The sequence below is a fragment of the Protomyctophum parallelum genome (assembly GCF_964188405.1).
Source record: "Protomyctophum parallelum genome assembly, chromosome: 3".
Lineage (NCBI taxonomy): Eukaryota > Metazoa > Chordata > Actinopteri > Myctophiformes > Myctophidae > Protomyctophum > Protomyctophum parallelum.
Genome location: NC_139698.1, coordinates 15488606 through 15511599, shown reverse-complemented (window position 1 = coordinate 15511599; position 22994 = coordinate 15488606). Strand labels below are relative to the sequence as shown.

At 43.0% G+C, this 22994-nt stretch overlaps 1 protein-coding gene across 2 annotated transcripts in view; it reads right to left on the bottom strand.

Annotated features, from left to right (window-relative positions):
• LOC310856816 (beta-1,4-galactosyltransferase 3) overlaps nt 1-22994 on the bottom strand; it is a 43099-nt gene that overhangs the window by 17814 nt on the left and 2291 nt on the right. Inside the window, exons 2-3 of one of the 2 annotated variants that reach the window (XM_083762307.1) lie at nt 4146-5277; nt 3221-3496 (exon numbers count right to left, since the gene is read on the bottom strand). In XM_083762307.1, the coding sequence (XP_083618433.1) occupies nt 3221-3485 (265 nt within the window). In that variant the 5' untranslated portion in view covers nt 3486-3496; nt 4146-5277. The remainder of the gene's footprint in view (nt 1-3220; nt 3497-4145; nt 5278-22994) is intronic. The other variant, XM_083762308.1, reaches the window with a different exon arrangement.

The window sequence follows — 22994 nt, the reverse complement described above, 5'->3', positions numbered from 1 at the left end:
ACAATTTGTAACTCCATCTACAAGCTGTTGATCTGCCATTTGAATTATTATTATTATTAATATTTATTTTTTAAACGTGGAATCTTTTTTTAAACATTTTAACAACTCAAATTTTGCATGGCACAAAATATTTCCAGGTGGGGGTGCGCCACTGCGAAGTCAAATACCTATTAATTTCCCCCGGGGGCCCTTGACATGAAAAAGAACCACTGCTTTGATTCATCCTCAGTCACAAACTAGACCCACCATTACTGGCAGAGCTGAATGTCGGTAACTGGCCTCGTCAAACCTGCTTTATTAATGAGTCCCCAGGAGGCTCCCGCTTACATTCTTCTTCATGGCAGTGAGGGACTCTCGTCTCCAGTGACCTTTCTTTTCTTCCAGTATTAGTGTAAAAAAAGATCCTTTCATTCTACTTCAGCCATGCCATCTAGATCAGTTATCAAGTTCTAGTGTGAGATTACTGTACCAGAAATAATGGGGAGGACAACGGAGCAGAGGGCAGGGCTACTGTACATGGTACACAAACTATGAATGGACTCTGACCTTCTGCGTTGATTGTTTGAATTGGACTGGATTAGATTGTTTGCTTTTAGGGCGCTTTCACACCCAAAGTTGGCTTAGAAGGTCCGGATCAAGGATCAAGGACCAAATATTAGCATTTTGATTTTGGTCCGTTTGGTGTTCACACAGGACTTTGTAAAGCGTACCAAAATAGAACGGTGGCGTATCGGAGCGTCAGGCGAGGCGTGAACGTGCGTTGGACGCCGCCGGTGTGCGATAGGTTAATTGACGGAGGCGGCTGTTTTGACGCGCGGTGTTCGCAGACGGTGTGCGAGGCCCTTCAAGCAAACCGAATAAAAAAGAAAAGGTCATTTTACGATGGAGGGAAAAAGAACATGAGGGGAAATCACTGTCTACAATTTTTGGGCGCAACCTTCAGTCACACAGAGATAGAAGAGAGCAACATGACAGCAACAACTTGCTATTGCATTCATTCTTATTAATTATTTTATTAGCCAAATAAGAGCAACAGATGAACAGAGGAGCAGGTTTGAACAATAATGTGCTTGCTGCTGATGCCGCAAATTGCCGCATACAATTCACGGAGACGTATAGCCTACAACAAGGTATCCCCGATAAAAATGACTTTTCTTCCATGTGTGCACCTTGACCCGATTAGATATGTTATTTCTGCAGATCAAATCGGCGGGCATTTCCATGTCATCTTATGGTTTAAACTTGAAGGTGGTCAGCTCCAAGTCAGAACAGATCCGCTGCAGCTAATAGTTGACCTAGTTTTACATCTTTTGCTATAGTGATGTAATCAATTAATCATTTGGGACCACCTGTGTAGCTTATTTAACATTTGCTCCATTTGCTCTTTCTCTATACGTGCGGCCGTGCGCTAGAGCGAGACAGGGTGATTTTAAATATTTCTGTCTCTGCGTCTCTCCCATATAAATATATCGGGTCTCTCCCCCCCATCATGTGCGCACGCCCACACACACACAAACAAAAAAAGTAGGGGACACGAGTGAAAGAAACGCTCTCACATGAAGGCTTATGCATCACATGCTTCGTCATAACTTTGCGTGGTGGCGGCGGCGCATGCTTAAAATAAACATATCTACAAGCGTACATCGTGTACCATACCGTACATACCATTCCGTGTCGATAACTTGTACATCTGTTATTTTTGCGCATGTGAACCGCGTAAGCTGCCATTAAATTTGCACTGCGCCTCGACAGACATATAGGCCTATGCGTCTACTATTAAAATCAGACAGCTAGCTGTCATATCAATAGTGATCCCCGTAAAAAAGACATGCTTTTAGAACTAATTATTAATGCAGCCTCACAACTGCCGACGCCCGACGGCTATTTTGGCTATCGTCCTGTATTTGGTCCTCTATAAAGTCCGAATGCATTCACAACAGTAACGAACCGCACCGTGGTTCGTTTGGAAGCGAACCGAGTCCGGCCTTTTTTAGCGGACCATGGTTCGTTTCTTTGATCCGCACGGATGCACGTTCACACCAACCGGACCAAAAGGGGTAAGCGGACCATGGTTCGTTTTAAACGAACCAAACATGTCCGGTGTGAAAGCGCCCTAAGATGCTTGAAATGCAGATGAAGGCGATTCAGTCTCCTTAATTTGAAATGTCATGATTTGGGTTTAGATTTGATATAAATGAATGCTACTAAATAATTGAGATTGTATTCTTGTTGACTGAATGAAACATCACTCATAATGATATTAGTCCAAGTGAGAGGAATAACACATTATGTTCTGTGATGATTGAAGGTCCAGTATAGGACTGCAGACCATTCAAGTCAAAGACTATCATTCTAATGTGGTGATAATTGATTCCCATGTGCCATTTTGACTTAGAGTGGAGTAGAGTTAAGAGTGGGTGAATCTAGCTAGACTGTACATTGCATCTTATTTTGGTGCTGTTATTTCTTTACGTGTCTGCAAAGTTACAGAACTAGTTAACTGGGCGAATGTCTTACATCACATTATCCAAAGTTCCAACTCCTCAATCAACAGTTAACACCCTGAGCGGCATAAACGAAGGTCTCCGTCCTATCAAATAGTAACGCTCGGCGCTCAGGACGGAGATTAATCACAGGACGGAATCTATTGATATCATAACAGAGCGCACCGCTCCACAGGCTGGGAGCGCCTGTTGGGCAACATTCAATGTAATTTCCGGATGGGACGTCATCCAAAATGTGTGTGTGTGTGTCCCCCCCCCCCCCATTTTAGTGGATGAGACCGAAAATCATAAAACGTGAATAACTCTTGATCTAAATCAATCCGTCCAATTCTAACCAAAGATTATGTTTTTATACTAGCAATCTCTGGTGAGAGAGGTTGACATTTTTTAACATATCATTTTAGAACAATTGAATCAGTTGCAATGACTTTTTACTAATCAACGCCACCTTTTAATTAACAACAAAGCTAAGGATTTTGCAAGATTGCATTGACAACATAGTATAAATGAAAAATGTGGTATATTATATAAATAGGAACATGCTCTGAATATGCCTGTCCATCTAAAACCATCCAGCTAAATGGCTGGTAAGGAGTCAGATAGGTGGGCCTACAGTATTTCAGCTTGGATCGATGCGGTGTGTGACAAAAGTGAGTCAAAGTCAAAAAGACAAAACCGCAGCAAAAACAAAAAAACTGTATAAACATTGTGCTCACCTATAAAGGGTGATATCTTGGGGCAGAAGGGCATGTCTTCTCCTTTGTGATGAGCCTTGCCCAGGGCTGAGAGGTTGGCATACACATCTCCCCCAAAGGAGACTGCGCCTGCCGTGTGGTTGCGGGGGCTCTCCGGCTTGCGGAAGATACGGATGAAGTAGTTGACCCGCTTCTGGTAGCCCTCTCGGGACAGCAGCGCCATGACCACCAGCTGGACGCCCAGGAACATGAACAGGTAACGCCATTTGGACTGGATGCTGAACATGGCGACAGCTTCTGTGTAGGGTTTGTCACCAACATGAAAATTGTAGTTTATGGTTAATTGTCGTACAGATGATTGTGATAAACGATTTAATTTTTTTGTTTGTTTTGTATTTGAACATACGGGATAAATACAATTTACATTTCTGTTTGTAAATAAGCAAAGTTGCACAGGTTATATATATAATAAATTACTAAATATTACTAAACTACAATATACAAAAACATTTCAGATAATGACCGGTACCCAGTGTTTCCCCTATATGCATTAATTGCACGGGTCCGTCGCATGCACGAGTGCTGCACAAGCATGCATGCATGCGTGAAAGCTCCCCTCCACACTATCAGCTTCTGCCTACTGCCTAGGAGAAACACTGGCTACCAATAATGAAAATAAATAATGTAATATGGCACCCACATTATTTTTCTTAATCCACTATTAAGAAAAATAATGTGGGTGCCATATTACATTATGTATTTCCACTAAATATCATATCTAGCATATCTACAAGCTAATTGTTAACTGGTAGATCTGCAGTTTCCACTTTATGTTCGAAAATATATTTTAAACTTTTCAAATACAGTATATGGAAACAATTATGACCGCTATCTCAACTAATTGCGATTAGCCATGTATGACTGACTGTATGACTGACTGTCCTACCTCTGCGTTGTCAGTGCAGCAGGCGTCGGGGGGGCAGGATGAGGTCGAGTGCAGCGTGGGTTTGTTGTGGGTTGTTCCAAGGCGTGGATTGACCCTACCCTCACCTGGTGGATGGTTTGATTGTCAATAGTCTTCAAAGGGGGGCTAGTGTTGATACTCTAAACTCCTGTGCACAAGGACAAGTCGTACTACAGAGCTGTACAACATGGCAGTAGCGAAGAAGTCTGGAACGTTATGTACATTATGTTCTTTCACTCAATATGATGGAATATATAATGAGGAAGACATATTTTACTATAGAAGGCACTTCGGGTCAACTCAACTGTACTGTCAACTTGACAAAACCAGTTTTTTTTTGCTGGAAAAAATGAAAATAATCCAGAAATGAAGGGAAAAAAATAAAATAAAAAGGGAAAAAAAGGAATAAGGTATTGTGTGTCTATTGCAACCACATTCCCCACCGCCGCTGTTCAAGATGTGGCAGAGAACTCTGAAAGCTGCTGTTGGTCCTCTGGTGGCCTGGCGTGGGATGGCAATGCCAGCTCCACATCATGTAGCGTCGCCACCACAGAATGCCATCAGTCGTCCAGCACAGCTCATTCTTCCTCGTGTCCAAACAAAAAAGCAAAACAGAAAACAAACTGCAGCATCAGTCTCTCTGCTCCCTTTCTCCCGTGGCGTGCTTTTTATCCTGCCTTCTGTTCTCTCTGCCGTCTGTTGTTCTCTCCTGGGGGGAGGCCTCCGCTGCAGCAACAACAGCAGTCACCCCACCCCAACAAAAGGCACATATGCGGCCGCACAGGCCCTATCTTTTACAGAGGATTATTCAACTTGCTCTTGCTCATTGGGGAGGGCTGGCCGACTGATGGACTGACTGGCTGGCTAGCAGAGACAGTGGGGGAGTAGACCAGTGTGGGAGGAGTGGTCAGGGTATGTGCGTTTGTGTGTCAGAGGAGGGCCAGGCACAGAGAGAAGTAGGGAAGTAGTGGAAGAGGAGGAGGAGGTCTAATGCCCACTGCTATTGTCCCATCTTGGTGATCCAATGTGGAGCTGAGAAGCCGCTGTCAAGAGGAGGCGGGGCTCGGTAGACCACCACACGAAGGGGATTTGGACCAATCAAGCGAGCGGGCCTCTGAAAGACAAACATCAACACAGGAGGTTACATTCATGACCGTTACTGTTCTGGTTAAAGTGCTGATGCTTGCACGTTTGGGTAATTAGGGTAGCATGTGTTATTTACAGCATAAGCGATGACTAACGGTGCACAGTGCAGATGCAAAAATATGAACATATTGTGTTTGTTTACACAGTCAACAAGCACAGCTGGAGAGTGGGGGTTCACCATTGTGGGCTCCAATATGGGCGGAGAGACAGATACCAATCAGACAGATACCGATAAGAGTATTATGGACGGCCGTAGCTTAGTGGGTAGAGAGCCTGAACTCAGAAGGTCACCAGTTCGCCTCCTGTCAATGTGTCAAAGTACCCTTAAGCAAGACACTCAACTAAATCCTTGTCTCTACTGCCTCCCCCTGGCCAGCCGGGTTGCCTGATGGAGGGGAAAGGAACTGGTTGGAATAGCGTGTTGAGTTCCTTCCACGCGCTACGTTCAACCTGTCAGTTGAAAAGAAGTGGCTTGGACTCCTTATGCATTGAAGGAAGCTATGACAGCAGTCTGTTGCCCTCCCCAGGTTGGCAGAGGGAGTGTAGCACTGACAAGCTTGATGTGGCCAATTACTTAAACATCTTCTTTACAAACATAGCCACAACTCTGGTTAATAAACTGTCCTCCCACACTGGCCGTTTTGGTGTAGAGCACATCAAAGCTTTCTGCAAATACCTAGGTGTATGCAAAGACGAGTTTAAACTGGTAATGGTAACAACTGATGAGGTGCTAAAAAAACTGAGCCCCCTGCAACCCAACAAGGCCACTGGCCATGACAATATTCCCTCCAAATTTCTCAGACCCTCCATAGCCGTCTCCATATCTCAAATCACCACCCACATAATAAACCTCTCTATCAAACAGGAACACGTCCCTCAAGATTTCAAACTTGCTAAAGTAAACCCCTTGCACACGAAAGGCAGCAAATTAGACCCCGGCAACGACAGCCTGTGATGAAATGGCTACCAATGTAATCAAAAAAGTCAACCAAAGAACAAGATTTCTGTACAGTATCTTCTCACTGGTTAACAAAAACACCTTGAATACCCTAACAGGAGCCCTCATAACAAGTTTTCGTCGACTATGCATGCACCTCATGGTACCTCAAAGGCCTTTAAAACAACGCTCCAGACATCACAAAACAAACTGGTCAAGCTACTATTTGGCCTTACTGCCAGGAACCCACCTGACCTCACCCCTGCCCATTTGGCTGGAATGGCTTAGGGTTGAAGACAGAGTACAGCAACTTTCAATGGGCCTGTTCTACAAGATTTGCTACATCACTAAGGGGGCGATTCACACTATGGTCCCGGGTGCACACTCGGGACCACTTGGCAGATGTTGTGGTAGTGTGACTGTGAATGATGCGTACCATTCCCGGGAGCGGATCGTTCCAATGTGAATACATGCGTCTCTAGCCGATGAGCCAAGCCAAAAACACACAGACGACACATAACACTAGCGCATTTCTCAATGCCGCCCGTCTCCCGTTGAATCTGCGTATACGCACAGTACACGCTGCTCTTATTCTGCGGACTACATGTGGCTCTTGGGCTTGGCATAGTCTACAAAGTAAAACAAATTATAATAATGCTAAAGTAGAATCCATAGCAAACTATATAAAAAGCGACACTGGAGCACAGAACTGACTGACACAGTGAATAGCAGGCTGACAGTGAAGTAACGGCGAAGAGGCAATGCAGTGTGTCTGGATTTATTGGAGACAATGTCGCAGGGTTGATGGTCAGTGTCCGTGCGCGCCAGCCATCAAGCACACCACCACCTGGAGGATCAAAGTGTGTTATGCAAGTGTACTCACTACCCGGGTGCGCTGTTGAATCTCGGGCAATATGAATCATGGCCAGCGGGACCAGGCAACCGTATTCAGAAACGGTTCGAATGAAAGGGACTCAGTCCTTCTCAGTGTGAATCTCCTATAAGATACCCATGGGATGTACCTGTCAAAATACTTCCTTAATGTCAACGAAGTCCACAATCACAAGTTCAACAAACAACGTACCAAGATTTGGCTCAAACAAGGGGTTACATTAATTTAGCTCCTATGCCACTAAAATGTGGAAGTCCCTACCAACAGCCATTAAGAAGTGTGCATACCTAGACTCATTCAAAACCACTCATTCAAAACCACAAAAGCACTTGCGGAAACATTTACAATTCGAAACTGGCCCCTGTAAAAAAGTGAATGCCCGAAGGGCACGGTGGCGCCTGCTGTAACTTCTTTGTCGAGCTTGGGCGGTCAATCGCGGTCCTGGATTCTCTGTGCATTCTCTGTGCCCTGCACAGAGAATCAGCCAATCAACAAACAACCTGTCGGAGTGGACCAATAGCAGCAAGCTGCAGCCTCGCCAAAAGCCAATCACAACGAAGCCGGTTAGAGAAAAACAAGGGGGCCGCCCAACTCCCGCAGCAACAGAGAAGACAAATAAAGAAATAAAAAGAAAGTTTGATTCACACTGTCAGCTATTTTTGAGTGGTGCAACCACTCCAAAAAACAGCAATGTCCGTGTTCACCTATGTGTTGGTTAATGAGCACCAGTAGGGCCGCTGTTGTGCCAGAAACCGAGAGAGACAGTGCTTCACTGTTGCCTGCTAATGTGTGTGTGAGAGAGTGAGAGAGAGAGAGAGAGAGAGAGAGAGAGAGAGAGAGAGAGAGTGAGAGTGAGAGAGTGAGAGAGAGAGAGAGAGAGAGAGGGGGAGAGAGAGGGGGAGTGAGAGGGGGAGAGAGGGGGAGAGAGAGGGGGGAGAGAGAAGGGGGGGAGAGAGAGAGGGGAGTTGCACCACTCGGTTCACACGGGTGTGATTTTTTGTCATTCTCTAGCATGTTCTTTGTGTTTTTAAACGTGACCCACACAACACGCCCAAGACAATCAGTTGAGTTGGCTGTTCAATGTTCATTGCAACGAAGAAGTCAATATGTGATTAGTTTTATCTTTTTGTTGTCATTGCATCGCTTTGGTTACGTTAATGGACTTCTGGTATTGTCGCATTATTAGTAGTCTATTTGAGAACAGCGAGGAAGCCTATGGGGTCGATTTAGGACTTCTATGTTACTTACTTCTATATTACTAATCTAATTACAGTATTATGATCTGGGGGCGTGTAGTATGTCATATTGCAATTTTGGGCATGTTAAGAAGCGCTTTTGACACCCCGCGGAGTGCGCAAAACGGCCTTGAATTAGTCATGGGTGTGTTTAAGGCGTGTTTGAGACGTACCCAATCAACATGTCCGTACTATTCTCTTTACCAGTCAGCTGATGTCACATACGGAATGCGCACTTTGGGGGTCGTGGTATGACATTTCTTCAGGCTGGCACCATAGAAGACATGACATGCCTTTGTCACATTTGGGTTAATTATTCCTATTGCACTGCATGCTGTCACCTTTATGCCTCAAAAGAACAGACCCACCTTTCAGATCGGAATGGAATTGCGAGTAGATAGCAGCATATTGGCAAATTGCCAATCCATGCGTAATTAATTAATTCGATAACGATAGAACCATGTACCATACAGCGAATGAAAGCAAGATTCATAAGGAATATGGAGATTTTTACATTTAATAAAACGGTTGAGAAATGAGAGAACCATGAGTGTTTATAGGCTAATATCAACGTTTTTTTATGAAAGACCAAACGGGCTGTGAACTTGAAGAGCTCAATCACCATCCCGACACGGAAGAAATATAGCCTAGTGCATGCATGTATATGCACTGTTGCACTTGCACACAGTAGCCTACACACGCTCTTTATTTGTTTCTATTGAAAAACACCAGTAAAATAACGTTTATTATATTTTATTTCATTCAAGTCACGACGAAGGAATGAGTTGAATGCGTGCTGCGTAATGCTGTGGCCCCGATGGTATGGTCTTCGCTGAGTTCGCTCGTAGCATTTTATTGAAGAAGACTTGAATCGGGTGTGATACAGCATATGAAAGCACATTTCCCACGGATTATGGAGATGTTTTTATTTATTTTTAAGGTTGAGAAATGAAAGAATTATGGCCGTTTCTAATCTCAACATTTTTTTTAAAAAGACGCAAAACTGCCATGTCTCATAGAAACAAGTAAATAGGTCTATAAAAATAAGCGCATATAACAGGGGTCTGTAACCTATTTTAAATGAAGTGCCATGTTTTTATTTTCTAAATAGTGAGTCTGCCATATCCAGATTAATTTGAATGACACCACATTAAAATAAAAAAACATATTTTGATTGTCCACAAATATAAAGTTCTTCCTTCGTTTTAAATATGCACAATATGCACAACTTGCACATTGTTATAATGATCATTATATATCCCCCTGCAGTCAGAGTTCATAGTTTTAATGAATGAATGTGATGCATTGTGAGCTGGTATAGATCTGCTATTTTCAAAAGTAATCTTTTTATTTAATTTTTGGATTAGCTGTCCTTAGTTGGGCAAATGCATTCATCTGGGGATCCTTCACATGGGAATGTGCTGTGTGACGATCACTGGTTTAAACAACATTAGGAGAAAAGCCCAAATAACCACTTTAGAAACAAGAAAAGCAACCACACAAAGCAACTTTACAGAAAAATAAGCCGCTTATAATAAACAGACATGGCAACACTCTACCAGCCTTCCAGAGCCGCTCAAGTGTCAAATCAAACAGTGCTTGTTGCGTTTATGAGGTGGTCAGACCCACGTCTAATCGTTATGCGCTGAGTGTCTTTAGGTCAAGGGGCTTAATAGCAAATTGCGCAAAGCGAGAATAATTAACATATGGACACTCCCACAATGCTAAAATATTCAGGGACGCGGTATGCCAAATGTGTGTGCGTTCAACACGGGCCGAGTGCGTTCAACACGGGCCGATATGCCTTTCATAATACGAATGTGCGCAGAGCGAGGCCAATTTATGTATCACGACCTGGTAAACTGCACCTTCAAAATCGACCTGTATAAGTCATAAGTCATGATCGATGTATTATGTCGATACATTTTATTCATCGTTTTCTACAGTCAAGGGTTGTCTAGTTAGTCTTAAAGAAACAGAATGTCACATTGCTTTACACAACACAATCAATAACATGTACACAATATGATTACATTGGTTAATGATGGTTTTATAACAGAGCTAAAGTTAATTAAATGATAAAATAGCTGACAGTTAAAAGAAAAATCACCTGGGGAATAATACGCAATGAACATGTCCGAAAGATAAGGTTATGTATCATCAGAAGTATATGATTTATAGTGTTACCACTGCATTATATACCGTAGGCCTATAGCCTAGGCTACAAGACAAGTCAAGTCAAGCATTAGGCTATAATGTTTTGATCAACTCACATCAATAATACCGGGTGAAAGAAATATGTCACATATTGTACAATGATCTGAAAAATGAATGAAAATCTAGGCGTGCCCGTCACGGCTATCAAAATGTATTTGTGTGCGCTCCAGGACCACTGACATTATACTAAGGCATATCTCGCTTATTTCTTAAGCGATTCTTAAAATTAAAAAGATCACCATAATCCTTTGGAACTCTACTTTCAATTGGTGTTGTCAGCCAAGACTGTATTGTCTTCCAATCTAACAATATAGTCATATAACATTACGCACAGGTACGCACAGAGGCTGCTGCATCTTCCTGTCCTGTCATTACAAGGAGCGAGCGAGCGAGCTAGAGCCCATAGATATAGGCTATATTAAAGGCCTTTTATATACGTGATACATTATATGTGATCTCACATAATGTGTGAGTCAGAGCTAACGTTACTCAATGATCATTTACCCTCTGATTGATACCACAGCAATCAACTAGATTGCATTTTAATAACAAAACGTATTGGACAATTTTTTTCTGTGTGGAGTTTGCATGTTCTCCCCGTGTCCTCTAGGTTAGCCGGGTACCCTCACAAAAAACATGCAGTAATCCTGGTCTCTAAAACTACCTCCCCCTGGCCAGCCGGGGCACCTGATGGAGGGGAAAGGAACTGGTTGGAATAACGTGTTCCTTCCACGCGCTACGTCCGGCTGGGGAAACTCTCCCTTGTCAGGTGAAAAGAATCAGCTTCCAGGTTGGCAGAGGAAGTGTAGCGCCCAGGATTACATTAGATAATTGACACTGGGTGAAAAAAATGGGTTGCAAAATCGTGGGATAAAAATTATTGCGAACGCAGTGATTGCGAACGCAGTGAGCCACTTACTATGACAGCAAGGGCTGAATGTCTGTGTGTCTGTGTGTGTGTCTGTCTGTGTGTCTGTCCCGCTGTTACACCACCCGCCCGCCACCAGAGGGCGCAGCTGTAGCACACACACACACACACACACACACACAGGGCGCAGCTGTAGCACACACACACACACACACACACACACACACACACACACACACACAACCACACACACACGAGCTGCGTTCGCTTCCCGCGTTTGCGCGTCTTACTTGTAGATAAAAAGAAATGTAATGACCCCCCCCCCCCCCCCCCCCCCAATACTGTACACGTTTTTCCATATAACAGCTATAGTGTCTGAACACAAACTTTAAATAATGCCATTGACATTGAATCGATAATCTACGTCATATGTGTCTGAGCAAATTGACTGGGTATGCCACCCTTGGCCAATAAGGGACCACCGTTCTTGATGAGGTACGATGATGTACGATTAGAGCGCCCCTCACTTCACACGAGATGATTTCCCTTTCTTCATAGTAGTGTATACTTGTACGTCTTTAAATGTTCTGATGAATTGAAAATTGAGGACCCAATCCTTTGTATTGTACAATTGTATTGTACAATTTTTGTATTCCATTGACCCATTCACTTTGAACTGTACCCATTCTACAAACTGAATACAAATTATATTTGTTAGCAATCAATCAATCAATGTCACCAACTATCAAAGCTACCTTACCAAACTGTAGAACTTGATCTCATCCTGAGTTCAAGTAACACTGTTTTTTGAAAAGCCAGCAATCTCTATAATAACCATGTACGACACCCACCCACCTCCACACCTAAATGACCCTTTGCTCATGACATGCAATGTTAGTGCTAACAGTACTGATAACACCCAAATATGGAATAGACTTTAACCACGCCACATGTATATGGAATAGACTTTCACCACGCCACATGTAATGCCTGTCTTAGCCACCTGGTGGTCTTAACTTAAGGTGTCCTACATCTTCAAAATAGGTCCATCCATCCATCTTCAACCGCTTATACTCCTGGGGGATCGCGAGGGGCTAAAAACGTCCATAGCGTCATCACAAATGTGATGGTTTTATGGTTATCACATTTGGGCAAGTGGCTATGGCCGTTTTAGCCCAAGGATTGTTTTTCGTGCAAAACAAATGCAAAACAAATGCAATGGATTCAGAATCATAAAAACCCCAAACAGATTGGAAAAATGTGTTTGAGACAGACAGAAATATGACCTAGGAAATAGGAAATAGGAAATAGGAAATATGCCCTAGCATCACCATCAACCCATTATGTTCTTCAACATGATGGCTATACTATGCTCGTTCTACTCTTCGTGAGATCGATTAAATGCCAATGATCTTGGACACAGAAACCACTGAGGTTCACAAATCACACAAGTTGTCAACACATGTTCAACAACACTAAATTATCGTGCTAGGAAGAGACAGTAAGATGCTCAAAGTAGTGAAATGGATAAAACATTTTGTGATAAAACATCCCATGCATCTAACCTAAGACAGGTAATGACAATGAACCTGAACAACAAGACTACATGAATTTGTTCTATTGGAAATACCATAACACAGGAGCTGAAATACTATTGTGCATGTTGTTTTGGTCTCTACAACAGAGAGAGATCCCAGCTAAAAGCATGTGAAAAAGAGTTATCAGAGAATGAACGAGAACCAGACATGTTTCCACTGGTTCTCTCAGAACTGGTCAACTACATCGTAGAATCCTGTCTCAGTTCTGATGGTCCTGCCATCTTCCGTCTCGCATATATGTGCCACATTTCATCCTTGTATCACAACTGGAAAGATTATATCACTATCTGCTTACGTGGCTGCCATCTTGGCACCTTTTTCCATAAGAGTGGCCCTTACAGAGTATTTGTGCCAAATGTCATGCTGGATCACAAAGTGAATGATTGTCATTAATCTGCTGTGACGTTGAAACGGAATTTCCCCCGTCATGGGATTATAACGGTCCAAAGCCAAATCCAAATACTGTGAATATGTTGGAGGCAAACTGCAAGTGTGGATGAAACCCCCAAATACTAAAGCCAAAGTGCTCTATGCTTGTGTGGCAGGGATTGTTAAAAGATGTTGCATTCACCACAGTTGTGTAATCCCCAACTGCTCTAGCACTGTCTGATCTGACACATGCTCACTCATAAATCAATTAGCGCTCGTTAAAGTAGCCGGCCTTGGTCCTAATCCTAATCCCACTGGCTATGGGCTGAAGCTGGCGTACTAAAACAGAGATATGAGAGTGGTGGATAAATACAGGGACTTATAAAAGTATTCTTCAGAAACATGAACAAAAATGTAAAAGTCAACAGAGCGTGTGAGCATAAGGAAGTTCACATTGTATTATGACTCACGAGTCAGGATTTATATTTTGACCATTCCAGTAGCTCTGTAGGTTGCGAGAACCAAGAATGTTCTCCAATGGATTTCACACAGATTATGACCAATCCCCTTATATTAATCCCTCTGTTCGTCCGTTTAAACTTTAAAGACACTGATGACATGAACTGATGACACTTTTCACTATTACAAAATCTAATTTATTTATTTGTATTCCGCTTATCTTTAAATGCCCATACGACAGCCTCTGGGAGGAAGACTTTAGAACCAAACTTGCAATATTGAAGTGAATTCAGCATGCTGTTCTGCCCCAGTACGCGTGTAGGCCAATATTGTGTAAGAGATATTTTATTAGCATTCTGTGTTTCTGCAGGAAATGTCACATCTACAAACTTTGTGTTATTGCGGTAATCACGGTTTACCGACGGTATGCGGTATTGAGAGAGACCTAAAATAATAATACATAGGGGCACGGTGGCACAGTAAGCGGCCTACTCACGCCTCATGCATTGAAGGAAGCATGAGTTCAGTTCGGGGCACCTCCCAGGTTGGCAGAGGGATATTAGCGTCCAGGATTAGTTTAGGCAATAGGGCATGCAAACCTCGCACCTTTGGGGGGGGGGGGGTGCGCCATTTGAAGGTGATAAGTCACTATAGAGCGTCGCAGTCCCGCCCCGGAAAATAAATCCCCGTTTATTTTACTCAAAAGACTTTTCAGAAAGTATTTATTTAAAGACGTTTACGCCGTGGACAAAGCCAACTCTTGTCGTGACAAATCATGACAAACAAAAAATTTCGGGCCAAACAAAGAATTATAAAGTAGAAAAAAACAGCAGGTTACAACACCTTTTTTGTTGTTTTTCTTCTTTGTAATTATTTGTTTGGTCCAAAATGTTGTGTGTGTTGTCATGATTTGTCACGACAAGAGTTGGCTTCGTACAACGCTTAAAAGGTCTTAATAAATACGTTTTGAAATGTCTATGGGAAAAATGCATTGGGATTCATTTCCTGGGCCTGGCATCGTCATGAAAGGGGGTGGGACTGCGACGCTCTATACCTGGCCAACAGATAGGATAGGATATTGTCAGGTGTGGGGTTGCCATGGCAATCAATTGGCTGAGGCAGAGGCTGGAAATGTAGGGGATTTAGGCTGATTAGGCCCACTGGCAGAGCCTGACCAGAGCCTTTTGTGGTGGTTCTGGGGAACCGTGGGTTCGACCGACTCGAGGCCGGGCACTGCACTCCCTGCAGGGGTGTGAAACACCTGTTTCGAATTTGAAGTCTGTGAGGCAAACGGTTCTCGAGTTACGTGCATTACAACCACTAGACCTGTACGTGCCAATCGCAGTAGGCCACGAGCCTACTTGGGAACGATGCAACTTGGGAACCTAATGATATTTTTTTCATAGCACCCGTTTTAACTGTCAGCCGGTGTCCCACATGGAGATCTGTGTATGCCCTGTGGGGGTGTGGAACGTGTGTGTCGAATGTGAAGTCGGTGGGTCAAACGGTTCTCGAGTTACGTGCATTACAACCGTACACACACGCACACAGAGCTGTGGCAAATTTATAGTAGTATACACACACACACACACACACGCAGACACACAGACGTGGTGCATTTATAGTAGGATGCTGCTAAATGGGAGCCAATTATAATGTTGCATTTTTACTTTTAAATTTTCAGTTCAATTTATAGGAAATTTTAAATAGGAGCTCCCTGAACTTCCCGTCCCGTCCGTCCCCCGTCCCGTCTCTGTCCCCCCGAGTTGATACAAATTCTTAAATGCATTTAAAGAACGCCGTTTTGTGTTACTGTAAATTTTGACAATTAAAAAATATTTTAATATCGGCAATCGTTCTCTTTGATCACTACTAATCGGTATCGTCAATGAAAAACCCACATCGGTCGATCCATAGTACGGTAGCCTCGGAAACCCAGACGTTTACTAATACGGTGGTTCTCAAAGTGGGGTCCAGGCCAGGGACCCCCAGGGGTTGTTTAAAGGGTGGGGAACAACTTTTCTTTGTTGAAGGGGTGGGGAACAACTTTTCTTTTAACAAAGAATCCAAGGCCTGGGCCGGGCCGTGGCTCAGCGGTCCAGGCACCATGGCCGGTAGCCCAAGTCTGGCGGTGTGCCGCGGGTTCGACTCCCGATCCCGACGGCCTTTATTGCATGTCACTCCCCCATCTCTCCCCCCCATTTCCTGTCAGCCTACTATCTGTCCCTCTATAAAAAAATATATATAAAAACAAAACATTAAAAAAACAAAGTATCCAATATAGAAGGACATGCTTATCCATAGTGCAAGATTAGAATAAATGGCATGCCTATTGCCTAGTAGTCGACCAAAAACAGGCTCCATTAGGGTTCCATCCCTTATTCTACGTACAATGGCAAGACAAAAATACCATTCGTGGAAGATTAGGGTTCATTAGCCTACTCTTCTTCATAGAGAACACACAGATATGAAACACTAAACGCTTTCTGCAGATGATTTTCTCATTCTCATCTGCACATGGAAAAGGGAACAGATGGGGAGGAGAATCAGGTTGACCCTCACTGGCTTTGCCTGGTGGATACTATAAAAACCTGATGGATATGTTATGGTTTATATAGAACAGACTGTAAATACTCTGGTTAATCCCACAGGAGAGGGTTTCAATTCCACAGCTGCGGGATATGATCAGGAACAAAAATGCAGTGGGGGAAAAAAAAGAGACCTATAATCTCTTGTGAGAGATGAATTATCGATGAATTCATTAATAGTTAATTGATTAATTTAACCGCTTAGTTGATAAACTGCGTTTTTGTACAAAATTGGAGAATCTTAATCTCCCTCAATGTCTAAATACAAATCTACAGTTTGCCGATATACAGAAATAACACAAGGCATATTATATTCCTTAATCAAATATTTATTTGACCATTGGCGATACAACGGCCTCTTTGTATGTGCGTTCCTCGGCCACACGTGCACACAGACAGCATTACATTCACAGAAAACCACCCAATGATAGAACCGCATCATTTTCCATTTATTACGATTAGTTATCAACTGATAATTCCTAGGACGTCTGGAGACGTCTTGGGCACAAATTGGGTTAAGTTTAACCGAATATAACCTGATTAATCGATTAACTATTAACCTCCCTAGCTGGGCAATAATATTGAATATAATAATATAAATAATCAATATGGATTCTTACAATTGTGAACCAATTCTGGCTGGATATCATGCCAGAATCATATTATGGCCCTCTCTCTCCTTCCTTTTCCTGTCCATTCACTGTCTGTCTGAAATAAATCTAAAATAAATATTTGATTGTTTTTGTCCATATAATCCAGCCCTAATAGTGTGCCTAATACCCTAAATAACTATCTTGGACACTAGGCCAATCCTGTCCAGTGCATACAAGCAACAATACCTGTCCTTTGTTCTAGACTTGAGCAAACAATAGTAAAATACTGTTTAACTGTTTAAACAGCAGAAACCCCCACGAACAAAGCTAAACCCTAATGATTTCACTCTCACTGATTGCCAAACCTGACACAACTGCTCAATGTGTCAAATAACAACACAATAAGATCAATAAGTCCTGCTAGTGCATGGCTACGCACTACAAAGTCCAACACAGAGGAAGCTTCCAGGATTGGAAATTTAACCTCCTATTGATGCACCAGTCCTATTGTCTCATTCCAGCCACAGGTCATACAAGTATATGTAACAGAGTATCTTTCTGTTTAGAAGGGGCCGTTTAGTGCCAGAGGGCCATCTTGTACTTGAGCAGGGGTGTACAGTGGGAAAACGGGGCGGCGGGCGCCTCTTCAAACAAAGCCAAAGCCTTGGTCTAGCATGGAGACAAAGACGACCCGGGGACAAGATTTAAAGGCTTCTTTATTTTTCTTTTATCAAGGCTGAGCTTACCATCACAAGATGAGTGGCGATCGAAAGAAGAGAAAGGCATGGAACAAAATAAAGGGGAGCTTGAGAGACCAGGGGAGAATTGAAGACTATGCTTTCCCATCTCTTCTGCACAGATATCTCCCATCCTTCTGAACATTCGAACATCAAAGCGATGCAGGATTGGCATGACATAACAGCCTCCATTATGTCACAGTAAAACATCCTCTTTCTAGTCCTTTTAACTCAACATCGCCTACCCCGCCCCCACCTCATTCTCCTTCTATACTATTACTAAATAACCTCCATCAACCACTGTGCATCGTACGCTTCAAACGAGGATGAAAAATAACAGCCAACAAATGACACTTTCTCATCTGCCCACAGCACATTAATATTACATATATACGGTATGTCCACATGCCTGCTTGCACACACTGACTCGAATGAATGCGAGAGCAGACATGGAGGCCAGTGCGGTGGTGTTGGGGGGGTTGATATGTAAGCAGACAGGAGAATAAGTACGAGGCTAGAGTATGGGAGATGTATATATAGATTATCTATGGCCTGGGTCTTGTGGTGGATGTGGTTGATGGGAGGGAGGGAGGGCTGAGGGCATAAGCAGGCAGTCTAATCAAAGTAGAGAAAAGTCAAGAAAGAGGCTGAGAGCTATTGGTTATCGATTGTAGCACCACGCGCATGCTTGACCTGGCTGAACCAGTATCTGTGAAACCAAATGGAGGCAAAGTCTTCTTCTTTTTTAAGCGGAAGGAAAGTATGTAGAGAAAAAGAACATCTGGCAAGCATCTGTGCTGAAGAAGAGCAGATTGGCAGCAGGCAGCAACCGAGTATAACAGTAGTGAAGGTTGACAAACATGCTACACCGCCAGACTGTTGTGTCTGTTGGTTAAGGCCATAACCTGTTAACCCATGAAAGCGGGTTAGTGGATGTAAAATCTCTCATCTGCTCGGGAGAGCATCATCTCGCCTAGTCGGGTCTCTCCATCCCATCGCATCAGAGGATGAGCCGCTTGCTCTCTCTCTAGACTTAAAAGCATGACCTTCCCTGACAAATCCACTCAAACACAGCAACGATAAGGGGGAAAGGCCATGAAATCCCATGAAACATTTACTTTCAGTCTATAATTTCTGAATATAGCCCAAGATGAGGAGGAAATATTGCAGGCTATAAGCTAGCCTACGGCAATGTGGTTTGCATCACTCCAATACTATGCATGCCACAATATGCATTGGGACAATTAATTTTCCTTTCAATAAAAAATTACAGGATGTTTAACTTTGTATCCAACTTTTCTTGAAGTCATACTGTCATTATCTCCACCAGGTGGGATGGCCGAAAGCTGGAGATTTTGTTTTTATCCTTGTGTAGCTGTCTGTGAATCTCTGGCACCGCTGGACCATTCAGTATGGTTGGTTGTATTTCCTATTTGCCCAGTCTGGTGTATGAGATTAAACTAGTTCGATTCTTTTTTAGACGTGCTGGCAATGTTAAAAATGTCTACAAGCAACCTGTGCTAACAACCTCAGAACGCTGAATCAACCTTGAATTGCAGACTACATTATCATAGTTTACAGACTACATATCATAGTTTACAAACAGAGCGTGCGCTGGGCAGGGCTTAGTTTGAATCAACATCAGGACTATGTCCTGACAGGAGGTATAAGGTCAACAGGTCTAAAGGAGAACAGCAGTTGTATTAGACAACATTAGTAGTGATACAATACAAAGCAGTGATGCCAGAGGTGAGCACACCTCATGGCGTGCTCTGCTTGCGCACAAGTAGGCCATACATGTACATGGCCTACTTGTGTGCAAGGCGCAAGTTGGCATCTCGACAGAGTGCATTTCTAGTTTTTCTCTGCCACCATCTGTAATGCTGTTAGTCTGTTCGAATATTCTTCAATAAATTGTTAACACTTCACCCTGACTGGATATTAATATTTTCCTTAATAGCCCTGACATCATCCATGAAACTGTTCTGAAAAAGCATCTGTCAGAAGTCTACAAGACAAGTGGAGATAGATGTTAACATTCCCTTGAAATGAGGGGATTTATAAGTTTCTCCATTTTCTCCTCTGTAAAAATAGCCATTTGTTTTTGTTCATGACATGTATTACTGTGTTCTATGGTGTGTTGATAAATTGAATACATATGAGCACAACGGAAACAACTTCCCAGGACTTAGTTTGTGTTATCCTTTTAGCCCAAGTGTATAATTTTTTGGGCTAATAAAGTATTCAATCAATTAATCAATCAGTCGTACAAGCAATTTCCCCTGATGGCTGCACCCTGCGACTGACACGACCGGAGATTTACGCTCCTAGGAGCACACTCTTGTAGGGCTCACTCACTCATGTCTGACAGACAACACGTTGGCAGTGGGATTATAATCAATGGGTGCAAAACTTTCAACTTGTCAACTCCTTCCCATTTCTTCCATAGAATAAAGTGAATAGGGAAGAGGCCTGGCTATCTGTCGGACGGACACATGAGTGAGTGAGCGCCTAGTTTTACTAGTCTTTTGGGCAATGCCACTCTGGTAGATCAAAAAGGATTGGAATTCTGCAGGGATAAATTGTCAGAAACTGTATTTATTAACTACATCATATTGGTTTAATAGTATTTAGAGAAGTTTAGGAGGGGAAAAAAGTGGAATGGTTGTGAAAAATAGTGTTATAACCAAAAATTACTTTTGTTTAACTTAAAGTTTAAGTTGACTTTTAACTCATTGTTCCTGTAAAGTTATAAATTAACCTTACCTTACCCAACAGGTTTTATGGCAAATAATCACTCTCCCATTGTTCGTACTCTTCTTCCTTAACTCTGCTTGTATTAGACATCTTTCAATACAAGATACAGTTAGGATGTGGTTGAAGATTTGTCAGAGAAAGAAGGCAGGTGCACCACTTGAAATTGAGCTCAATGCATTCAATAGCCTGGCCCTGCTGTCTGGTCACAGTCACTTACCTAGTTGTGCCACAGTGAATTTCCCACCACGGCGAGTTTCATTTTCAGACGGAATCAAAATTCACCTTGAATTTTGTGGCTTCTCATCATTGGAGAATGATTTGACAAAGCACACAAGTTACACATTGTCCTGGGGGAGAATGTGAGAAAGGAAGGTGATCGCCCAAGGAAAACAAGAACCAGTGCTTTGTGTATTAAACACAAAAGAATATAAAGCTACCGATACGCTCTTTGTTGACGGGGTAATTTGTACTTTTAAGAAATTCAAGAAATACAGACATAATAACAACCGTAGTGGCTAGACTAGATAATGTAACAATAAGCTACAAAACTGCAATGAATAGCCTACATGGGAACATTATTAGCAATAATACAAATAATAAAAGAGAGAACAGGGAGTTCTCTATTCTCTTTCCCTGTTCTAACTCTTCCTGTAAGAGCAATGTTGAGTTTGCACGAAAAGATTTTCACACACACTTCGTGTGATGTGACAATAGTCACACACCAATTCTGATTCCGATTTAAATTACACCCTAAACTCATAGTTTAGGGTGTAGACCCGGGTGTTAGACCCGGGTCTAACATGGACGTAAAATGAAGCCTGTCATTCCTTGCACAGTAAGTTGCCATATTTCTAGATCAGTTTTGGCCCAGCTGGCCATTGGCTGGCCCAGACAACGAGGCGGGACTTCCCCCCTTACTCTTCGTTGGTTTTTATTTTGACTAAACGGGGGGTGGCTCCAGTTCATAGACTGTAACGGTAGCCACACCCCTCAGAACATACGCGACTTTATGGTCATTTTTTTTATAAATGGGACCATCATTTTCCAAAAAGAATAATATGACATGAGAAATGAGACGTTAAACTAGTGACTGGAAGCAGAAAGTATTCATGACCATGTTTATTAAGGTAATACAGTCTGGGTGAAGTTGGGCCCAAATACATGGGCCTCTATGGACCAATGACAGCTCCACAACAGGCCATTATATGAACTTTCAGGAAGTCCCGATTTGCTTAGTGGCTTCACGAAATATCTGTCTGACTGCCCCCCTGCCTAAACTGCATTTAGCTCCAAAATAGGACTCCAAAATGTCCCAAAGGTGTGGATAAGCTGCCACAAATATGGCTAAAATACGGTATAAATACATCATTATTATCTTCCTTTACTTGACTTTAATAAGAATAATTAAAACACCACTTTTGTTTCTGGATTTGCAACTATGCTCTCATCCATCAACTGTGCAAGACCAGGCAATGGAATCATGAGCAAACATGTCCTGAGAAAAGAGGTGTCTACATAACAACGAGAGCTAGCTTCCCTGTCATGGTAACCCCTCCTCTCTCTCTAGCCATTCATTGCTGGTGCAGCTGGAACACGTCTCTATGGCGATTCCCTTAGGTCTGACTCCATTGGGACAGGCTGTTCAAGTAGGGGAGAAAAAAAATAACATCCTCCTATTCCTCATGCATTCTCTTGTACGCTTTCTTCACTCTGCACCGTCTGCAGCTCATGCAGTTTCCATAGTGCAGCAAGTTTGTTAGTGGCCAGTTCCTCAGGGGAAGCCTTCTAAACAACCATGATGAGCATCTCTTAGTGGCTTCTTGACAACTAACTAAGAAATGACATCCATGTGCGTGGATCATGAAGACACAACAAAAACACCAGATACGGTTACATGAACCCACAACAAAACCATGCTTTATATGGGGGGTGCTGCTATTCAATATCAGCAGTGCTACAACCATCCACATATAAAACAAAGACAAATAGCAGCTGGGATGAATCCGTCTGGGAAGGTGATCGTACTAGCGGTTGTTAGATGGGAATGTTGTGTCTTTCTTATCCCACGATTTTGTAACCCATTTTTCACCCCTGTGTCAATTATCTAATGTGATCCTGGGCTCTACACACCCTCTGCCAACCTGGGGAGAGCAACGGACTTGAACTCATGCTTCCTCCATGCATGAGTGTCCAAGTCGCTCCTTTACACCTGACAGGGGGGAGTTTCCCTGGTTGGATGCAGCGCGTGGAGGGAACACGTTATTCCAACGAGTTCCTTTCCCCTCCATCAGGGTGGCCACCAGGCCATCAGGCTGGCCAGGGGAGGCAGTTTAGAGACCGGGATTACTGCATGTTTTTTGTGAGGGTACCTACGGGGAGAACATGCAAACTAGACACAGAAAGGCCCTTTTGCCAACCCCACCTCGGGTATGGGC